The 21468-nt window shown below is 39.6% G+C and overlaps 1 protein-coding gene across 4 annotated transcripts in view; it reads right to left on the bottom strand.

Moving 5' to 3' along the window:
* Positions 1 to 21468, bottom strand: part of rock2a (rho-associated, coiled-coil containing protein kinase 2a) — a 47614-nt gene that overhangs the window by 9685 nt on the left and 16461 nt on the right. For all 4 annotated transcript variants that reach the window (XM_083539772.1, XM_083539773.1, XM_083539774.1 and 1 more), the window contains exons 2-26: positions 12037 to 12118; positions 10722 to 10822; positions 10216 to 10353; positions 9813 to 10073; positions 8323 to 8467; positions 8073 to 8211; positions 7457 to 7548; positions 7197 to 7356; positions 6933 to 6987; positions 6715 to 6726; positions 6490 to 6618; positions 6239 to 6374; positions 6051 to 6142; positions 5586 to 5832; positions 4911 to 5017; positions 4589 to 4748; positions 4282 to 4442; positions 4006 to 4190; positions 3796 to 3865; positions 2965 to 3068; positions 2669 to 2855; positions 2422 to 2515; positions 2243 to 2337; positions 1915 to 2106; positions 1398 to 1566 (exon numbers count right to left, since the gene is read on the bottom strand). In XM_083539772.1, the coding sequence (XP_083395898.1) occupies positions 1398 to 1566; positions 1915 to 2106; positions 2243 to 2337; positions 2422 to 2515; positions 2669 to 2855; positions 2965 to 3068; positions 3796 to 3865; positions 4006 to 4190; positions 4282 to 4442; positions 4589 to 4748; positions 4911 to 5017; positions 5586 to 5832; positions 6051 to 6142; positions 6239 to 6374; positions 6490 to 6618; positions 6715 to 6726; positions 6933 to 6987; positions 7197 to 7356; positions 7457 to 7548; positions 8073 to 8211; positions 8323 to 8467; positions 9813 to 10073; positions 10216 to 10353; positions 10722 to 10822; positions 12037 to 12118 (3313 nt within the window). The remainder of the gene's footprint in view (positions 1 to 1397; positions 1567 to 1914; positions 2107 to 2242; positions 2338 to 2421; positions 2516 to 2668; positions 2856 to 2964; positions 3069 to 3795; positions 3866 to 4005; positions 4191 to 4281; positions 4443 to 4588; positions 4749 to 4910; positions 5018 to 5585; positions 5833 to 6050; positions 6143 to 6238; positions 6375 to 6489; positions 6619 to 6714; positions 6727 to 6932; positions 6988 to 7196; positions 7357 to 7456; positions 7549 to 8072; positions 8212 to 8322; positions 8468 to 9812; positions 10074 to 10215; positions 10354 to 10721; positions 10823 to 12036; positions 12119 to 21468) is intronic.

Below are 21468 nucleotides of genomic sequence, written 5' to 3'. Positions count from 1 at the left end.
AGGATCGAGGCAAAGATGAATGCAGCAATGTACAGAGACATCCTTGATGAAAACCTGTTCCAGCTTGAGGTTTTACAAAGAAGAATGGGAGAAACTGCCCAAAAATAGATGTGCCAAGCTTGTAGCATCATACTCAAAAAGACTTGAGGCTGGTGCCAATAGTGCTTCAACTATGTACTGCGCAAAGGCGGTGAATACTTATGTACATGTGATTTTTTTTTCCCCCGTCTTTTATTTTTAATAAATTTGAAAAGATTTCAAACACACTTTTTTCACCTTGTAATGTATAGAGCATTGTTTGTAGAATTTTGAGGAAAATAATAAATTTAATCCATTTTGGAATAAGGCTGTAACAAAATGTGGGAAAAGTGAAGCACTGGGAAAACTTTCCATATGATCAACTGTATTAATATTAAATTCTGTTACTAAAAAAATGCCATGCACTATACTTATACAACAAACTCCTATTAGTATTAATATTACTAAGTAACATCTTGTACAATTGTTAGAATATTTGCAATGAGTAGTGTTAGTAGGACTAATACCATTGTAAAGAATCACATGAGCTATATAGTTATATGGTAGATAAAGATAAATCTTAATATATTATAAAACCAATTTATAGATTTCCTCACATTATAGTATAGGTCATATATTAATAAAAATTGCAAAATCATAATGCTACTGTGTACAGTAAATATTTAAAATGTTTTTAATTTTTACATTATAATATATTAATTCTTATTAAGAATTAATAACGCTATAAACTACCTTTACAGCAGATAGAATATTTATAATCAACTGTTTTCTTTATAATCAACTGTAATATTAATACTATAAAAAATAACATGCGTTTTATTTTACAATATGCACCACAATACTATAACACTAAATATGTGTACAATCAAATAAATAAATAAAAAAAGGAAAAACTATAGATATACTGTTAAAACATTAAGAATGCAATATATGATTCAGTTACAATATTTTGTACTTATTAACAATATTAACTGGAGTTGAATGGTCGATAGCAAATAATTATATCTAAACATGATTATATCAACATTATTATAACACTTCTACTATTAAATTAACTATCCTTGTGCAATTAATTTAATATTTACTTTATTAGCATTTATTTGGTTACTTTTTGTTGTTATTATTACAGTATTATATTATATTAAGTATTTGTATTAAAATCCTGTATTATTACTAGGATGAGCGCTATACTGTTAGATCAATATATTATATTTGTATATGAATAATTAAGAGTGTGACGTGTACTTGTAAGGTAGCTGTAGTTTTTATGAAGGATGGATAAATGATCAGCGATTTAAATGGCACACTGCAGATTGTCAGGAATAATGTGGACACGAAGAATCGATTAAATGATGAACCTGGCAGCGATTCATCGGTTTCGAACTCTGGACCGCTGCTCATGCTGGCCGAGTCGAGCGAGTGCACGTTGATGGAATTGAGGAGGCTTCGGAGTTGCTCGATGTCGCTGTCTTTGCTGTCCAGACCCATCTGCAGCTCGACACGCATCACTGATTCATCCGCTAGTTGCTGTAAGGGGGAAAAAAAAAAAAAAAAGCAAAAACACGTTAAAATTTGCCCCATTACACCATAAGAGTAAAAACATGACATTAGCTGAATGGGTAGTAATGTTTACTGTTGCTAAACAGAAAACAAAGCTAGGCAGCCTCCTTTATTCAAATCACCCATAAATTGTCAAAGTAATTAAACAAACTTTGAAAATCACTGGAAAAAATATATAAAAAAAACAGAGCACATGAGGTTACATTAGCAATGCTTAAAAGTTAGCACAAGGCAGCTAGCACTGCTAATTCTGCTACGAGGGTACCGTCATTATGAAACTATACTGCGGCAGTGGTTAGCGTGAAGTAGACGTACTGCCTGCATTTCGTTGATTTCTCGTTGATATTTGATGATGGTGCTGTTCAGTTTCTCTCGTTCCGATCGTAGCTCCAGCTGCAATTTCCTGTTTTCTTTCTCCTTCCTCTTCACATCCGTGTCGTTTCCACGGCGACTTCCATTGCCACGCACCTCTTTCCTGTTCATGATTTCAGCCAGCTTGTTCACAGCCTGAAAAACATGCATACAAATTATAAGCTTCATTATCACCACGGTTACAATTACCACTGGTTTGGAACAAGTTAACTTGTCGGTATAAATGTTTAGCGTTCCATTCGTTCGGCGTTTTCCGATTGCTGCGCTTTACCTGAGTCTTGAGGGTCCTCTCTGACTGCAGCTGCTTCTCATAGGCGAGCTTCATCTGTGTGATGGACTGTTCATCATTCTTTAGATTCTGCATTTCTGAAAAACCCAAAGATTTTTGGTTTTCTTACAAAGTATTCAACAGACTATTACAACATATAATGAAAAATAATCTATACGCACCATCCATTGCCTCCTTGAACTTGTTGTTTAGCTCTTCCTTCTCATTAGCCAGGTTTGCTACGTCACTCGTTAGCATGCGGTTAGCTTCCTCCAACTAACCCAACAGAAAAACATTTGTAATAGACAAACATCTATAATCAATTTGTATCTATAAGCTTGCATCAGAATTTAGCAATGAATCTCCTTAATATTTGACCCTTTTCGTTTCCCACCCTCCGATCCCCTGTGAGCTTCTTCCCTGACTGACCGAGCTGATGGTGGTGTCCTTTTCAGCAAGTTCCTGTCTGTGTCTGGCCATCATCTCCTTAATCTCAAGCTCCTTCATGATCTTCTCCTTCTCCAGATCAGAATACTGTTCCTCAGCGATAGAGCGAGCCAGCTGCTCAGAGTCGGCCTTGGTCAGGGTGATCTCCAACTGAGCGGCAAGAGAGTCCCTGATACGCGCACACACACAACAAATAAATAACAGCTTTTTAGTGAGTGTCTTCATCTCCAGATCATGCTGCACACATACACACACACGCACACACACACAGTGCTCACCTCTCCTCCTGCAGCTCCTGCAGATTCTGCTGCATGTCTTTATAAAGCTTATTCCTCTCGTCACACTCCTCCTTTAACTCCCGCACTTGAGTCTTGTACAGAGTCTACACACACATACGCACAAACACATACAAAATTAAATCACTTGTAAAACCTTGTTTGGTTCTAATCCCTTTCCACTTTAATCTGGATCAATCTGAAAGCGGCGATCAGTCTAGAAACACTCCAACATTATTTCAAAAGTTGCTGAAAACGCTTAAGTCTCATACTGCGCATGCGCAAATCTTACGACGCTTCGCCATACGTCATTTCCGCTTGGCGTTTAATTACTTTCCGGCTCTTTGTAAAAATGCGTAATGGTTTTCTGAAAGCCTCTGTTTTTACAGTACACACGGCAAATTTATAAAATTTTCAAACAGCTACGTTTTTTTTTGTTCACTACGTTTTCAAAAAACGTTTTATAGTGTTTTCCACTTTCCGTTTTCCACTTTTCTGTAGCTTCATGTCGCCCCAGACTACACACTATCGGACCCTTTTCTCACTTTCCTTATTTGGGCACAGCTTCCTGTTCTCTAACCAATATGTCTCCAGGGCTCATTTGGCCCTTTTCATTTCCACTTTCCTTGTTTGTTTCTTCCCATCCCCCCCAATAACTTTCCACAATTTACAAACCATTCAATCTTTTTTCATTGTGTAAATAATTTGGCCACAGCTTCCTGTCCTTGTGCCTCACTGCCTTTACTTGGTCATAACATCCTGTTGTTTTATGTTTGTTTTTTTATCCCTTACTCTTAGTGATGCTTGCATGTGTATGTAGCTAAACAGTCTTACTGAGAAATACTGTTCTGCCTCCAGCTGATCCTGAAGCTCCTTCATCTGTCCATCAGAATCCTGACGCTCCCTGACACACACACACGCACACACATTCAGTATAATCCCACAGACGGTGAAAAGTAGCAATACATAATATTTTGAGCTAACTCTGGTAATTAGTCACGAGTTCGTTAGTGCACGAGAATAGTGCATTGTGGGATGCTATACTTGCGAAGCTCCATGATTTGCTTCTCCAGGCTCCGCTTGATTTCCAGCAGGTGATTGATTTCCTGTTTGAGCTGCTTCTCTGATGTCTTTATGGTGCTGAGCTGCTGGTTCTGTACCTTCAGGTCATTCTGGGTCAGATTTCGCTTTTGGACCTCCTGCTCGATCTTCAGAGACAAGTTCTTCACCTGGGATACACAAACTCCATCACTGCTGCTCAAGTGTATAAATCATTCCAAAATGCTGGCTAATCACATATACATAGAAAATTACACACACCTCCTCAGTGAGCCGTTCCTTGTGTCTGTGCAGCTCATCGAGTTTGTGCAGTGCCTGTTTATAATCGCAGTCCAACATGGAGTTGTGTTTCTCCAACTCAAGCAGCTGGTTCTCTACCTGCAGTTTGGAGGAATGCTCTGCTTGCAGCTTCTGCTCCAGATCTACATACACACAAACACACACACAGATAATACAAAGTACTTATCGCACAATCACACCAACCTTTTATAATGCACTAGCCTTTCAATTATTATATACCACTTTGTCTAAAACACCCAGTCTTATTAAAAAAGCAAACCAATCGCACCCTTTACTGCCTCGGACTTCGCTCCCTCAATGGATTCGCTGATCTTGCTCTTGTCGGCAAGTCGTGCCTTCGTGGCCTTGTGCGCCGACTCTTCCTGCTCCAGACTCTGCTGCAGAACCTTCAGCTTGTACGTCATGTCAATCTCCATATTGCTCTTTTCCTATTGGATATACACACAGCATGTGGCGGGCTGATTAGAGTCTAGTATTATGCAGAGAGAAGAGAGTGCAAGCACTTTCTGCTTGTTTATTAGAAAATATTTGGGGTGTGTGTGTGTGGGTGTGTGTGTGTGTGTGTCTGTGTGTGTGTGTGTGTGTCTCACCTTCTCCAAATCAGTGAGTTTGTCCTGCAGCTGTCTCTTCTCAGTCTCAGCTTTGGACAGAACCAGTCTCACCTGCTTCACCTCGTCCTCCAGACCCGAGAGACGTGCTGGAGAAAAAAAAATTCTAATAATTTCATTTATTGCCTAATATTTTTTCCTAAGAAACTATTTCACTGCTTGTATGAAAATATCGCTGTCTTAAATTAAATTAACTTTGGACTGATCTATTTAAAGGAGTTAAAAAGAAATGATCAGAGGTGCAACGGTACACAAGATTCACGGTTTGGTAAGTACCTCTGCTTTTCAAGTCACGGTTCGGAAATGCAGAAAAAATGCAAAACACAATTTATTTTACAACAATTTTAAATAACCTGCCTGCTTGGTTTGATATACAAAATAAAATATCAAAATAAAATAGAATACACTTCTTTATTATACCGATTAAATTAATTCATTAAGTTATTAGTAATTCATTAAATTTGCACAAATTGAGTTGATTAAATACATTTAAATACAAAGAGAAATCAAAGTAAATTAATACCCGTTTGGGTGATACAGATGTGTATGTAAGAGTATGTGTTTTACATGTAATATTTAATTTCCTAAAGATATGTTCTACTATGAATACGTGTACAGTTACGCTCCTTGGAATGATGTACATGATGTGAAACTTACCCTGCAGGTCACAGATGGTCTCGGAGCGATGTGTGTGTTCTCGTTTCTCGGTGTCCAGCGCCGCCTGCAGGCTGATGTAGTCTTTCTCCAGCGTGAGTTTGCTGCTCTCCAGCAGGCAGCATTTATCCTGGAGCTCTCGCATATGCGTCTCCAGCTGCTGCAGCTGTTTACTGCCCTCCACCTGCGACTTGCGCAGACGAGCCGCCGCGTCCGACTCTGCCCGCAGAAGCGTGTTTGCCTCGTCTAGCTGAGGAGACAAATCTCATTTTTTATTATTTTAATTGTAAAATGTTTTTAGAAACTTATTAACCTTTATTGATGTTATAACAAACTGTTTATTAAAGTTTTTATGTTAAAAAAAAAAGTTCGATTTTCCAACTTCTATAAGTTAGAAGGTAGATAAAAGGGTTGCAGTGTGTGTGTGTGTGTGTGTGTGTGTGTGTGTGTGTGTGTGTGTGTGTTTACCTGTCTCTGCAGGTGGATGTTCTTCTCGTTGGAAATGTGAGAGTTCTGGTTCCTCTTCTTCATCTCCTCCAGCTGATCCCTCAGACTGTTCACTACAAAAACACACAAGTCCAACATCGAACACAACGTACACTGTGTGTGTGTGTGTGTGTGTGTGTGTGTGTGTGTGTTTGCATGCCTGTGTGTACCTTCGTTTTCGAGGCAGCGTTTGCGATCTGCCTCGTTCTCTGCCTTTCTGTGGTTCTCGACACTTTTGTGCTGAAGCAGAGCCTTTTCTCTTTCCAGTTGTCTGAGAGACGACTCCAGAGTTTTCCTACTGCTTATCTACACACACACACACACACACACACACACACACACACACACACACACACATAAGTATGCACACGGTTATAGCATTTCAGTTATAAAATCCAAATCTTTACACACACACACACACCTCCTCCTCCAGCTCTTTGGTGATTTTCTCGAATCGTGCACTGCTTGTCCTGTACTTGTGCTCGAGCTCGTCTTTGGCCTGCATCTCGATAATTAGCTGCTCCTCTAATGAGTGTAGCTTCTTTTGGAGCTGAAAACACACACACACGCACACACATACGATTAACACCATGAGGAACACACACTATCACACAACAAAGGAATATTTTATTAATAATCTACTCACCAAAACACTGTCCTGCAACACACACACACACACACAAACACACACACACACACACACACACACACACACACAGAGTTAATACCTCGGTCACAACAACTAACAGGAATATTCATATTGCACTCATTGGACAGTGTAGTATAGTGCGTATAGTGTGGACATGTGTGTGTGTGTGTGTGTGTGTGTGTGTGTGTGTGTGTGTGTGTGTGTGCACGTTTTACCTCTCCTTGAACAGAAGCAGGACGTTCTGATAAACCATTGAAAGTATTTAACAACCTGTTGAGGAAAACAAATACAGGAATTATTTGAACACACACTCACAGAAGAACCAAACATGTTATGTATTACAAAAGCCATTTGTGATTATTACAGATGGAGTGAGATCGTGAGTGAAAGAGAGAGAGAGAGAGAGAGAGAGAGAGAGAGAGAGAGAGAGAGAGAGAGAGAGAGAGAGAGAGAGAGAGCACGCAACAATAAACTCATACTTGTTTTCTTTGAAGTACGTGAATCCAACAAAAGGCAGTTGGTTCCCTACGAAGGCTTTAGGTGTTGGGAACGTCTCCACATCGCCCTTGTCATCCTCAATTTCGTCAAAATTACTCGTATCGATATCGCTGCTCAGCTCGGGGACGACGGGGGCCACGGCTGCACCAAAGAGGACAACGTGAGCACTCGGTGAAACACAGAAACACGGATTATATGCTTTGGATGCACAGCAAACACGTCGATGTAACGAGCGACTCACTGTCTCTGATGGTCTCGAAGGTCCACTGGTCGTTTTTGAAGAACGGGTGTCTCTTAATCTCTTCCACTCCGTTCCGCCCTAAACGTACCTCCCTAAAATAAAACACACAAATGCATAACCGATTAATCAACCGATAGTATTTTTAAATGGATAATGGATTTCAAATAAATAAATAAATAAAACACAACACTGAATCATGAAGATGTGCTAAAATAATAAATATGGATATAGTAATAAAAAATACATTCATAATTAATAATAATGTATTATAAACAATTACATTAATAAATATAATTAGCGCTCTCCGTGCAGCGTGCAGTCTCGTGTATTAAAAGAAACAGCACGTGGCATCAGTGGTTCGCCTCTAGAGGCCGCTCTCATAATGACAGCGACCCTTCTCAGTTGGAAAATCACTATGGATTTTTGCCGATAGCCGATAATTCCAGCAATCAAATATCAGTGGCGTTTAATCGGCAAAAACGATGAATCGGACGACCTCTATTATAAATACATCAGAAATCATGATGTGCCATTCTATAACAAATAAAAATAATAATTGAATTGCTGGAGTGATAGGGGAATACAGCAATACAAGCAATCCCATGATGCCGTTCACCTGTCGGTCAGAAATGCACAGATGATATTTTTGGCTTCCTTTGAGATCTCAACATCGTCTGGGAAGTTCAGCGAGTTCTTATGATCCATGATTTTACTGTAGGTCCCTACCAGGGAATCGGCGTAAAACGGGGTGTCACCTGTCACACAAACACACACTCACAGAATTTATAAAATAACAGAAAAAGAAAGTAACAGGACAAAATGTACGGCCCTATTTGTTTTTAACCCCCCCCTTCCCAAAAACTTACCAACAAGCATCTCAAAAATAAACACTCCGACAGACCACCAGTCACACTCGCGCCCGTAGTACCCGTCTCCACCCTGTGATTTTAGCACCTCGGGTGAGATGTAGTCGGGCGTGCCGACCGCCGTGTCACAGTGCACCATGCCCGTCTATAAATCAATCACAACACACATTTTTCAACCTGTACGCTAGCAGGAACAGCAGGAAGACCACGCTAGTCAGAAAGGCTTTCAGTCAAACACTTGCTTGGGAGAATTTTTAACACAGATGAACAGAAAACCTTTTTGGGGGGAGAAAAATGTTAGCGATAATTTATGCTAGCAGGGCACAGAATGCAGCAGTTAGCAAGAATTAGCAGAGATCATTAGAGAAGAGTAGGGTGTTATGCTAATTAGCAGAAACGGCAGTACTGAGGACATGACAGTGTGTAAACTGGTGAGCAGGACAAATTAATAAAAGGCATGGAGAGAATCTGATTTGAACGTTGGCTTTTCCATGAGAGGCGTTCAAGTCAAACTGGGACTTTTGAGTTTATAAGATAAAAGAACTCTGAAGAGAAGGAATAAAATAGCTCTTAAAAGGAAAACGGAAAGAGAAAACATTGATAAGGGGATCATTTAAAGAATTCAGTCCTAAACTAAATGATCTCTCAGAGTTGCAGGAGTTTCTATGAGTGTAATTCCGAGTCTTTGCACTAGGTGGCGACAGCAGACAGGAAAAAAATAACAAAAAAACAAAAACAACAACCTCTACTCATTCTCACCAGTCACTACACACACTTCAGTCAGGTCACTCAGAGGTGACTTCAACTCTCTGACCTTTTGCCTAACACCTGACTCCCTCAACACTTTTTTTAAACGTGTAGAAAACAAGAAGTGTAGACTATTTAGCATTTTAGCATCAAAAGAAGTGAAATACACCCCATTGAAACAAATTAAATTCGGACCAGGCCCCGGTTAAATGAAACACAGCCAATACGAGGCTTAAAAAAAAAAAACACAGCCCAGAAGAAGTCTAAACCACCCGGTCCAGATGAGGTTTGATAAACGCCATCAAGACAATGTGTGAATGAATCACAGTCAAAATCCTTTTTATCAATATCTTAACATTTACTCCAAAAGATCTCTGCAAACTGAAACACATTCCCGGAGCAGATTTATCACTCAAATATAAGTCTATCTGAAATAGGTCCCGTTCCAAATGTGCTCTTTGGAGAATAAATCTCCATGCCAAACTTGGTGACGACAAGATTCCAGAATGTTGTACACGAGACGTTCCTTTATTTATGCTACCCATAACCACTGTAGTCATTTTTTTGCAATCTGTTTTATATTCACAGAAGTAAGAGCTGTGCACTGAAAAAGCACCTCATTCCCTCTGCCGAGATGACTTTTGATGATTTGGAACACAGCCCGTGTGTAGCTACACATGCAGGAACATGCATCACCGGCTCGTCATAAACCCTTTAAACCGATTTGGGACACAGCCCCTTACCGAGTCCATCTTCATGCAGGTGCCGAAGTCGGCAAGTTTGAGATGGCCGTTGTGGTCCAGCAGCATGTTGTCGGGCTTCACGTCTCGGTGGATGAAACCCATGGAGTGGATGGCGTCCAGAGCCATGACTACCTCGGCCGTGTAGAACTTGGCCCATTTCTCGGGAACGTCGTATGTACTAGTGAGGTTGACCAGGTCTCCACCCGGCATGTATTCCATCACCATGTAGAGGAACCTGTCGTCCTGAAACGCACAGCACAGCTGGAAAGAGAGAGAGAGAGAAAGAGAGAGAGGGGAGGGAGAAAGGAAAGGAAGTTAAATAGTGGTGCGTGTGTTGTTCTTTATTATATAAGTGTACAGCTCACCATAAATGTGTGTGTGTGTGTGTGTGTGTGTGTCTGACCTGTACGACCCATGGACTGTGTGCGAACGCCATGATGTCTCTCTCCTCCCAGAAAAAAGCAGAATCCGAGCGCTTGATCATCTCAAATTTGCTCAGCAACTTCAAGGCATAAACTTTCTGAGATGCCTTGTGTCGCACCTTTTTCAGGGAAGAGAAAAAAAAAAAAAGTAATTTAAATAAATGTTAATCAATAAATACAGAATGTGCATATACAAATTAAAAGCACATGACTCCTCCCCTCAACAGTAAATTCCTGCAGTTTTCATTTGCATAATGGACCCTCACTGGCTCTTGTATCAATTACACAATAACACTCATCACATGTCTTAAATCTAAAGGCAACAAAATATATATGCAAATTAGATATGTGCCCTCTACGTTAAACCGTGTGAAATGGTCTTCATTTGCATACTGCTCTCTTATTGGGTTGTTTGTTAATGATGCAATAACACACCCATTGATGCAATACCACACCCACACCTGAGCTCCACCCATTTTCCTCTTACCAGTTGAACTTCCCCGAACGCTCCCCTGCCGATCACCTTCACCTTCTCGAAATCCTCCGGCTTCATCTGCAGTTCTCTGATATCACCCATAACTGCCTCATCTACAAACACATTTTTCACCGGTTACCTTTAATGCAAAGTGTAATTTCAGTAATACGGTGTTGTTTCTAACTATAACACGCCTAAAGTAAATCCTGATGTTTCTATTTTTACTGTGACATTTTACTGCCGGCATATACGACGTAGAACATGCTAGTTAGGTACCAGCTAGCTAACCGGGACCTCTGTTACTGTTTAGATCTGTAGAAAGTCTTTCATACCTTGTGGCTCCCGGTTGCCTAGCGACAGCATTCTTTTTACTTAAACCTCTCAAAAAAGTGAGGGGTATTTGTGAGTTTATTAGTTGATAATTCTGTAAAATGCATTCTCTTTCAAACAGACAATGGATTTGTGTGTGTGTGTGTGTGTGTGTGTGTGTGTGTGTGGGGGGGGGGGGGGCGCGTGTTAACCTTACTAATACGAGCGCAAGTAAGACTCTCCATGCGACAGCTCTAAATAAATAATTAATTTCAGAAATAAATATACACCCGGGTTGATTCACTGTCGGAGCGTTGAGTCATTCTCGCTCTGCGCTAGATAACACTCCAGTCGCCATGGTAACGGGGGAAAGTGGGATGCAGGACGGATGGAGAATTTACCAAAAGTAAACAGAGCCGCAGACGGACGTCTCTACAGCTTTTTAAACGACATTTATTATTGGGTTTCTTTTGTTTTTAGATTAATAACCTCACTGATGTTCCCTTAAAGCTTTCATAGGACCGCCAGCCTGCAGAAGAGAAGAGCAGGGGCTACAGCAACGTTTGCATTGGTGTTTACACTCGTTTCCCATTCTCAGGTGTTTATTCAGAAGAATGGTACTTTCAGAAGAACAATTTAACAAAGTTTTTTCAACAATATTCTTTTTTACATTCAACAGCATTGAATATTTCACAAAATAATTTATTATTTTAACATTTTTATAAATATAAAAAAATGAATACATTTTGGGGGCAAAGAAATTCCGACTTTGTTCCATTAAAATGAAAATAAAAAATTCATATTTAGTTTTTGCAGATTAAGTACAGATTATTCTTTCATTGATTAAGCAACCTGTTAGCTAGCTATCTTGTGTTTCGGACACACACACACACACACACACACACACACACACACACACACACACACACACACACAGACAATGAGACAACTGAACGAGACAAGTGAAAAACACAGTGACCAGATGTGGCTCAAATTCATAGCTCACATCAATACTCACATCTGTTCAGGAAGGTTTCAATGTTCTTGTTTTTGCGCAAGGCAGGAAAGCTCAGGTCTAGAACCACGGCGTTCATGGCGTCCTGGAAGAGACAGAGACAAGATAACGTCCTTATTTATCTTCTGTTTCAGAACCGCATGATAATGTTATGGATGTTAAAATGCTGATGTGACGTCAGGTACAGTTTTCTCCTGCCTTCAGAAGGACTCACTGTCTCAGTGTCCCTATGTCTTTTAAGCATAGTGTAAATGTGTAAGAGGTGTTTGATATGGGGGGGATAGGATAGGAAGGATACCAAGGATAGGAATATCTGGAATTTGTTTACTGCAGCTTTAATTTAAATAAAAAAAAGAAAAAGAAAAGCACCAAAAATTGCATTTTAGTTCCTAAAGTTAGGGTTTGTTAAAGCGTAACATTAATTATATATATTAATGATTCATGGCAATGGAAGGCCAAGACTGAGTGTGTGTGTGTGTGTGTGCGTGTGAGTACACATTTAAGCAAAAAACTGAGAAACAGGAAATGATGGAAACACAAAACTCCAGGACACTCTCTGGAGTCAGGAGCGGAATGATTGAGTTCCTCTGTGTGTGTGTGTGTGTGTGTGTGTGTGTGTGTGTGTGTGTGTGTGTGTGTGTGTGTGTGTCTGCGCGACTGTGTGTGTGTGTTTCCGGATGGGTAAAATATTATTAGTACAGCGAGTTCAAACAGTGAAATGAGGGCCATAATAGATGTGTGAGTGAGAGATATGTGTGTGTGTGTGTGTGTGTGTGTGTGACTGTTGTCTCCGGTAAGTGTTTCCACTGTGATCTCGTCTGGTATGTAAACCACAACAGACACAACAGACCTGAGTTCATGCAGTCAGCTTCAGAAGTGCGTAAAAGTATTTAATCCACTCCAATACTGTGTGTGTGTGTGTTTGTCTATGAGTTTAGAACTGATATTAATATTTTATTTCATGACAATGACTTGACCTTTAAACAGAAGACAGATGACAGCAGACTCAGCTCGAGTGAGGAATGATGTACAGAGGTGGTAGCTCAGTGGTTGAGACTATGGATTTGAAGGTGTCCAGTTCAAATCCCAGCACGACCAAGCTGCCACTGCTGGGCCCTTGAGCAAGACCCTTAATCTCAATGGCTCAGTTGTAAGTTGCGTGGGATAAGGGCGTCTCCCGAATGCCATAAATGTACAGAGTGACAAGGTGCACTGTATTTTTTTTATTTTATATATACATATAAGTTAATGCTTTGTCCATGTGTAAACTTGCACTGTTCACTCAAAAAGCTCCAGTTCCAGAGTGAAGCACTAAAGCTCACATTCTTCAGGCAAAGATGTAGCGAGGATTAAGCACCACCACTATAAGTGGGCAGCCGAACAGCATTAAAAGGTGAGATGACAAAAAAATATAATCTGTAGGACCTTAACCTTGATAACAAATATAAAGTTTTATTATATTTATATTTATCTAAAAATATGTTTTCGGTAAATATGAAAACAAAAATCTTTATTTATATTTTGTAAAAATGTACCTACACTGAGGATCACGGTCAAATCAAACCATATTAGCTGATCTAAACAGAGTTTATCTCAGGAAGATTGCCCATATGGATATTTCATCCCCAAGCTGGTTTTCAAGTCTTTTTCAAATCATGGACATCCCAGTTTTCCTTCATAATGCCTCTAAAGTCTGGCAATGTGATATGTGTACGTTGCTGTATTGCACCCCCTTTATACCTCATATACATACATATATATAAATACATTTGCAACTTTCATTTTAATGCAGAAAGAGCAGCTCCAGGGGCACGAAGGGGCAGAAAACCCACCGCTGCACCGCAGCTATAAAAGGCACAACGCAAACACAAGACAACACTTTAGACCAGATTCCACGATTAAAAATAGCAGCTGGAACGATGACGAGGGAGAAACAGGCAGAGCGAAGCAGGAGGAGAGGGAGGAGGAGGAGGGAGCGGGGGAAACCTGGACCGAGAGAAAAACTCTAAAGCCCCCCAAAAATCTCCATCCAACAACAGCAGCGCTCCAACGCCATGTTACACAATCACAATACCACGTTTCGTTCGGTATTTAATCAGGGAACTGCAAAACACACTGAGTGTTCTTTCAGGAAGAGGATGTGTAGAAAGGCAGCATTGGCACTCCGGAAACTAAAAATCTAATTTAATTTACAATTCTGGAAAATAAAACTGATTTGGGGGAGGGGTCCAATGGGTTTGGTTATTTTTTTAATTATGGGGTGTTCCTTTTTTTCATTGATAGGCTGTGTAAAGGGTGCCAATACTTTGCGCACATTACCAGATGGAAGGCAACTTAAAAAAAAATCTTTTAATTGGAATAAAAATTTTAAAAAAGTAACACACATCATCAGTATCCTCGGTCCATTATAACGTCACATGACCCAGAGCTATACGCAAGCTTGTAAGCCAGAAACGTCTTAAATCCCTGCCTGTTATTATTGTTGATGCTTGAGTTGAAAATCCCTCAAGTAGCTGCTTAAATTAGCAATGAGACGCACGTGTGCTTCAACCGCTGGGCTGCTGACATGGAAACCTTCCTCTCGGAGTCCCGACAGCTCATTACAGCGTCACAACTTCACATCGTTCTTCAGATCTACACCTACAACAGAGACGTTTTTATTAATATCACGAGTCGTCGTTAGCTTGCGCTTCAGCCAGCGTTATATCAGGTATTACACTGAAGTTGGGAAGCTCTTGTCGAGTCTAGGGGCAGTTCAGAGCTCTGACCCATGATCCTTTTTAACATGGTGGTCTGGTGTTTATTTACATTTCAATTTACATATATGCCATTTGGCAGATGCTCTTATCCAGACCGACTTACATTAACCACAGCGCTACCGCTAACTGTTCACTTCTTCTAAGCTACATTGTGGTCCATATTGTGTATGAAAGTTCCCCACGCTAACTTGATTCCTTGAGCTGTCCTATACCTTCTATATCAAGTTTCAGCCTGGCAATGAAATAGACGAGACAGCAGAGGAGACAGAAAAGTGTTACTGATATACAAAGATGCAAAGTGAAGAAGAAACAGGGCCTGGTTTATCTTTTTGTCAGCAACAAACTCACTTACTGTGATAAGTCACATTTGAGTCAGCGTTATAAACATATTTGCTTGTTAAATCCATATGCTGACTGATCTAAAGCAGTGTGGGTATATGGTATAACCAAAGGTGTAAAGCGTAGCTGAAAATCATACTGGAGTAAAAGTAGAGATGCCTTGCAAAACTTGAGAACTTGACTCATATCGAACGTAGTCTCAAAGATGCACTAATCCTTAACAGCAAGGCTCATGCAGAAAACAGCTGCTTTGTGAGGTTTTATTACTTAAAATACAACTTAAATTGTACACCTCAACACTGCATTAACCACAAGATCGACTCAACAGCCTCTTCACCATGCCAGAATGAAACAAATATCGAACAAGTCGGTCAAAAAAAGGAAATACGTGAATAAATAAACCTTAAAGCAATCTTTCAAAAATGACGGTAAACAGTAAATTACTGTAAAATTACAGTATCATGTCACTAAGTAGAAGAATCATTAGTATTCAACGGACAAATAAAATTAAAGCAATTAATAAACATTCAGAGCTGACTGATTGCAAAACGTAATTGTTAACGGTCATTGTCAATTAAAATATAGTGAAGTGAATATACATATATTGAATCATAAATGTTGTTGAGCAGAGGGTAAAAGTTGCTTTTAGAAAGTTGGCAAAATTCTTTTTTACTTAAGCACAGTAACTAAGTACATTTACTCTTATACTTTACACCACTGGATATAAACTCATGGAAAGGTACGACGTCTTTCATGTTTATGGCAAAGATACAATTTTCCAAGTAGCCTGTTGAATTAAGGGGATCGTTGTTTCTTTTGAGCTACTGTTAAAAACAATGAAGTAGCTTCGTACAGTTTTGTTGTGGTGCCTCATTTCTACTTTTAACTCTATGAACAGAGATGTTTACACTGTGCTCTAATATATTATGTGAGAAACATTTTAGTAGAATTTCAGTAAAATATACATTTAGGTTTCAGTTTTTTAAAGAAAGCATTAGGTTGGTTTCTTATATATTTTAAGATAACTGGTATCAATCTAGTTAGTTTGCCAGGTGATCTTAAAACCTACTTAAAGTGGTTGTTCGACATTATTAAGCAAGTCATTGTTTCTAATGCGATATGGGGAGGGTGAAAGCTCTTTCTGAAGATGAAAAGCGTGAAATGTCTTGGAAACAGCATGAAAACGATTGATATATTGCAGAAAAAAGATGATAAAAAAATCCAAAGATTTGTGAGTGAATCAGAACGCATTAGAATTTGATCAGATAAAAGGCTTCTGTCAGACAAAACTGAGGATATTAAAAGGTGTCTATGAAAAAAAAGCCACTGTCGTGCAGCAAACAGATATTTAAAGTTGCTGGTGTGTCTGGAGTCTCAAGAACCACTTGATGCAGGATCCTTCAGAGGATGGCGGTTGTGCATAACGCTGAATTTCAGTTCAGGATGGCTGGTGAATGGCCACCCTGTTCTAACAAACAGCAATGATTTGGGCTGGAATATTAGGAAGTGAGATGGTCGGTCCCTTTAGGATCCCTGGCGCTGTCAAAATGACCTCTGTGAGATATGTGGAGTTCCTAACAAATTTTTTCGGTATGAAAAGAAGAATTGAGCCTTCCAAAATCAAATGATTTTCATTGACATTTTAGCTTCTATGGGCATAAAAAAAAAAAAAAAAAAAAGTCATGGTGTGGCCACCATTATTCCCTGACCGCAATCCTATTGCGAACATGTATCCTCAAAGGAAGATCTATAAGGGTGGGTGGCATTATAGCTCCAAACAACAGCTCTGGGAGGCAATACTGGCATCCTCATGTGAAATACAGGCAAAGACAATAAATGGACTTAAAGTTAAATGAATTAGTTAGTTGTTAAAGTAATCTAAAAGAATGGCTCATACATTAATGCGTAACTTAAAATGTAAATCATTTTTTGTTTTCAATTTAAACGTGTTCTTTTTAAGAAAAAAAAAAATTAAATAAAAATATCCTGTCCATGGACCTTATAAAACAGACTTGAGTTTTGAGTTCATTAAAACCTGTCGAATGTTTTTAAAATGCATTCTGCATAATTATTTTGAACAAATTGGAATTTGAGATCAGACATGCTTTTCGTTGACCTTCGATTTTGTCATCAATATTTTGTTTCTCGTCGGTTCACGTAACAGTTGATCATCAGGTTTATCCTGAATATCTTCATGATTTATGTGTAAAATGTGTGCAAAATATTGTTTGACTAGTTGACAAGTAGCTTTTATCGTCATTTTAACCAAATATAACTGATGCCGTACACAGTGAAATGAGACGTTTCTCCAAGACCCTGGTGGTAAATAACAACATTATAGAGCTACATAACAGGACACAGAGCTTAACAGAGCTAAGGACTAAAGTAAGTTGTCCCAGCCACATAAAGTGCATTGTGTGCGAACAGTGCAAACAAACAACACAAGACAGTGTGGGACGGATACACAAAACACAAAATAGTGCTGACCAGTAAACCTACTGTATATGATATACAGTACAATGTGCAAAAGAGAACCATAAAAAAAGAGTCTACTTATAAACATATACACAATGTTGTGCAAAAAACAGCAAGAGCAGCAATGGAGAGATGCAAAACAGCATGTAAACAGTATAATATGATAATATAATATGGGTGGTGCTGAAGACACTGATGTGTATAAATTGAAATGAGTATAGTGCCTGATCGCAGTTTTTTTTGTTGTGAAAAATAAAATATGGACAGATGTTGAAGTAATGAAAGAACAATGAAAGAGCACTTTATACCTCCACAGTACAGCGTGAGTCACTGGCAGCATACACACACACACACACACACACACACACACACACACACACACACACACACACACACACACACACACACACACACGGTTACACAATGTGCTAAATCGTCCCACACTCAGACAGAGGTGTTAATGTCTCATACCCACAATCATCATCATCATCAGCTTTCTCTCTTTCTCTCACACAAACAAACACACACACACACACACACACACACACACACACACACACACACACACAAAGTTCCTTACTTAAACGATCCTCATCTTATTATTGAAAACTGCATCTGGATCAATAAAGAAGTAATAAAGCAATAATGTAAGGTCCAGCGTTGGCACGGTGACGGGTCATCTGCTAAGTAGCTAATGCATTAACTTGCTCTTTTCTAAAGTGGATTTGTACAGTGTGAGGCTTTTCAGATCTGCGTTGAGTTCAAGTTCATTTCTATAGCCCTTTTCACAATGGACATTGTCTCAAAGCAGCTTTACAAAATGTATTAATTAAAGTGAAGAAAGTGTATGTATCCCTAATGAACAAGCCATGGCAACTGTGGCAAGGAAAAACTCGTTGAGATGTTATGAGGAAGAAACCTTGAGGGGAACCAGACTCAAAAAGGGGAACCCACCCTCATTTGGGCGACATCAAGAGTGTGATTATAAATCTTTAAAACCATACAGAACACTGGAAAGTGAGAACTAACATGAGTACTGGAGGGTGTGATTATGAGTAATTGTGTGTGATTATGAGTAGTCATTTGAGATCATGGACCCAGGAGCTACTAAGCAACTCATAAAATAGCTCAACATTTGCAATCATCATAGATCCAACCCCAGCTTCTCCATGCCAGCGCAACGGATGCTCAAAAAAGAAGCTTGTCACATGTACTTTAAAGTAAAATGAAATTCTTTCTTTGCATTTCACAGTGAGGTTAGGAAACTGGGGTCAGAGTGCAAAGTTACAGCAAAACTGGACAACAGAAGGTGAAGGGTCTTGCTCGAGGGCCCAAAAAGCAGCGATGCCAGGGCTTGAACCCCCAAACTTCCAATCAGTAACCCAGAGCCTTAACCACTAAGCTACCCCACTTCCCCAGTTCCCCAACAGATCTCTGATTAGCAATTCACAGCATATCTTAGTTTGATTTATTTATCGGTATACCGTCTGTAAATGCACTGTATTATACTGGTACTGCTGTACATTCATTGCGTATGTTACTTTTCAGAATTCTTACATTTTTCTACATGTATTTTGACTTACACACTTCTTACACATATGATTAATAGCTTCTGCAAGTTGTCACTGCCAGGAGCCTTTATAGTTATTTATTGTACCTATATTTACATATTTATCTGAACTTGTCAGTTTGCACAAGGCTACTATTTGAATTTCAGGTTGATGATAAACCACATTTCTTTGCTGTGTTTCTCTACTTTACAATGGCAAAGCTATTTCTTTCCATCCATCCATCCATCCATCCATCCATCCCTAAAGTGAGTACACTCCTCACATTTCAGCAACCATTTTAGTTTATCTTCTAAAGAAACAATATGATAGAAATGAAACTTGGATATATTTTAGAGTAGTCAATGTGAAGTTTGTATAGCAGTACAGATTTACTGTCCTCTGAAAATAACTCAACATACATCATTATCGTCAAAATAGCTGGCAACAAAAGTAAGGTGATAACAGCTGTACGTCATGTAACCAGGCAGAGCCACATGTCCTATTCATCATGTTCATGTTTTTGTCTGCTTGACAGGACCATACAAATTTGAGTATCTTCTATTAGAGCAGTTAAAATTAGGTGCTTTAAGAACAATTCTCTCATACTAACCACTGGATGTTCAACATAGCACCTAATGGCAAGAACTCTCTGAGGATTAAAACATTTTAATCGTTGCTCTCCACGAAGGTGGTCCAGGGTGTTACAGATCTTCTTATAGCCTCAACCACCTTTGTGGAGAGCAACGATTCAAAGGTAATTCAGTCACAGTACAGTACAGGGTCATACAGAGGTTTTCCAAGATGGGTTCTTCTCGGAACAGACTTTGCAAGAGTCCATCAAAGTTGTTGAGTCCTCGTGCTGTGCATAACTTATAGAAGCTGGCTTAAATAAAACAGACGCATGAGTGCTGCCAGCATTGCTTTAGATGTTGCAGAAGCGGAAGGTCCACTTGTCAGTGCTCAGACCGTATGCTGCGCACGGCAACAAGTCGGTTTGCAGGCCATCGCCCAGAAGGAACCCTCTTCTGAAGCGGTCTCACAAGAAAGCCCACAAACAGTTTGCTGAAGACAACCTGTCCAAAAGCATGAATTACTGGAACCATGTCCTGTGGTCTGATGAAACTAAGATGAACTTGTTTGGCTCAGATGGTGTCCAGCATGTGTGCTGACACTCTGGTGAGGTGTACCAAGATAACTGTGTTTAGCCTACAGTCAAGCATGGTGGTGGTAGCATTATGGCCTGGGGCTGCACGAATGCTGCTGGTACTGGGGAGCTGTGGTTCATCGAGGAAAACATGGATTCCAACATGCACTGTGACATTCTGAAGCAGAAAATGATGCCCTCCTTGAGAAACTGGGCTGAATGGCAGTTTTGGTGACAATTGCTTTGCTGAAGGTGATTGTGATGATTTACTACCACTTTTGGAGAGTGAATGAGGTACTTTTTGGAACTGTGATTTTATCAAAACATCACAAGCCTCTCCAATCAATGCACAAGGCTCCAAATGCTATTCTCATTCTCTCTTCAAATGTTACTCATTCTATCTATCTGTCTGTCCGTCCGTCCGTCCATCTATCTGTCAGTCTAGTGTGAGAGTGTCGGTCGTCACGGTTATCGCTGGTCGGACAGTGTCCGCTGTTTTTTGGCCTGTTCTGTATGTTGAATCAGCGGTGGAGAAGGAGAACGTCGAGAAAGAGAACTTAGTGGGTGAGCTCACAAGAAAAAGAACGAAACACGCGGGTAAAAAAAAAAAAAAAAACATGCTTGTCGTCATTATTGCTCTTGTATTTGTAACTTAGCAGACATGATTGAAAAAAGCTACACCAATCAGTTAGTGATGATCGCGCAAGGTATAAACGCTGCTTTATATATTTACAGTTGTAGCTCTTCCGGTTTCCCTGTCTGTCTGTCTGTCTGTCTGTCTGTCTGTCTGTCTGTCTGTCTGTCTGTCTGTCTGTCTGTCTGTCTGTCTGTCTATCTATCTAATCACTATTGCTCTATCTATCCATCTTTCAATTTATCATTAATTACTAGTGACTTAAACTACCAAACTTAAAATTTCTGCTTTTCAATGATTAGAATGATTAACATGGCAAATAAAAATATTAATTACGCATATAGATATCTTTTATACTGTCGCATGCTCATGTTTGCTCTCTAGCCTGTTCTCACTCGCTACTCAGCTCCCACATGATAGATCAGCTATCACAGCAACAAACTGGTAAAGTTTTAGATTTTAACTAGTGATTAAACTTTTTCCTACTTTCCCTTACTGATTAGCTGTTAAATGGAAATATAACTCGAAACTATG

The sequence above is a fragment of the Silurus aristotelis genome, assembly GCF_946808225.1.
Source record: "Silurus aristotelis genome assembly, chromosome: 4".
NCBI lineage: Eukaryota > Metazoa > Chordata > Actinopteri > Siluriformes > Siluridae > Silurus > Silurus aristotelis.
The sequence above is the reverse complement of the archived record's forward strand: the minus strand, read 5'-3'. Positions and strand labels throughout refer to the sequence as shown.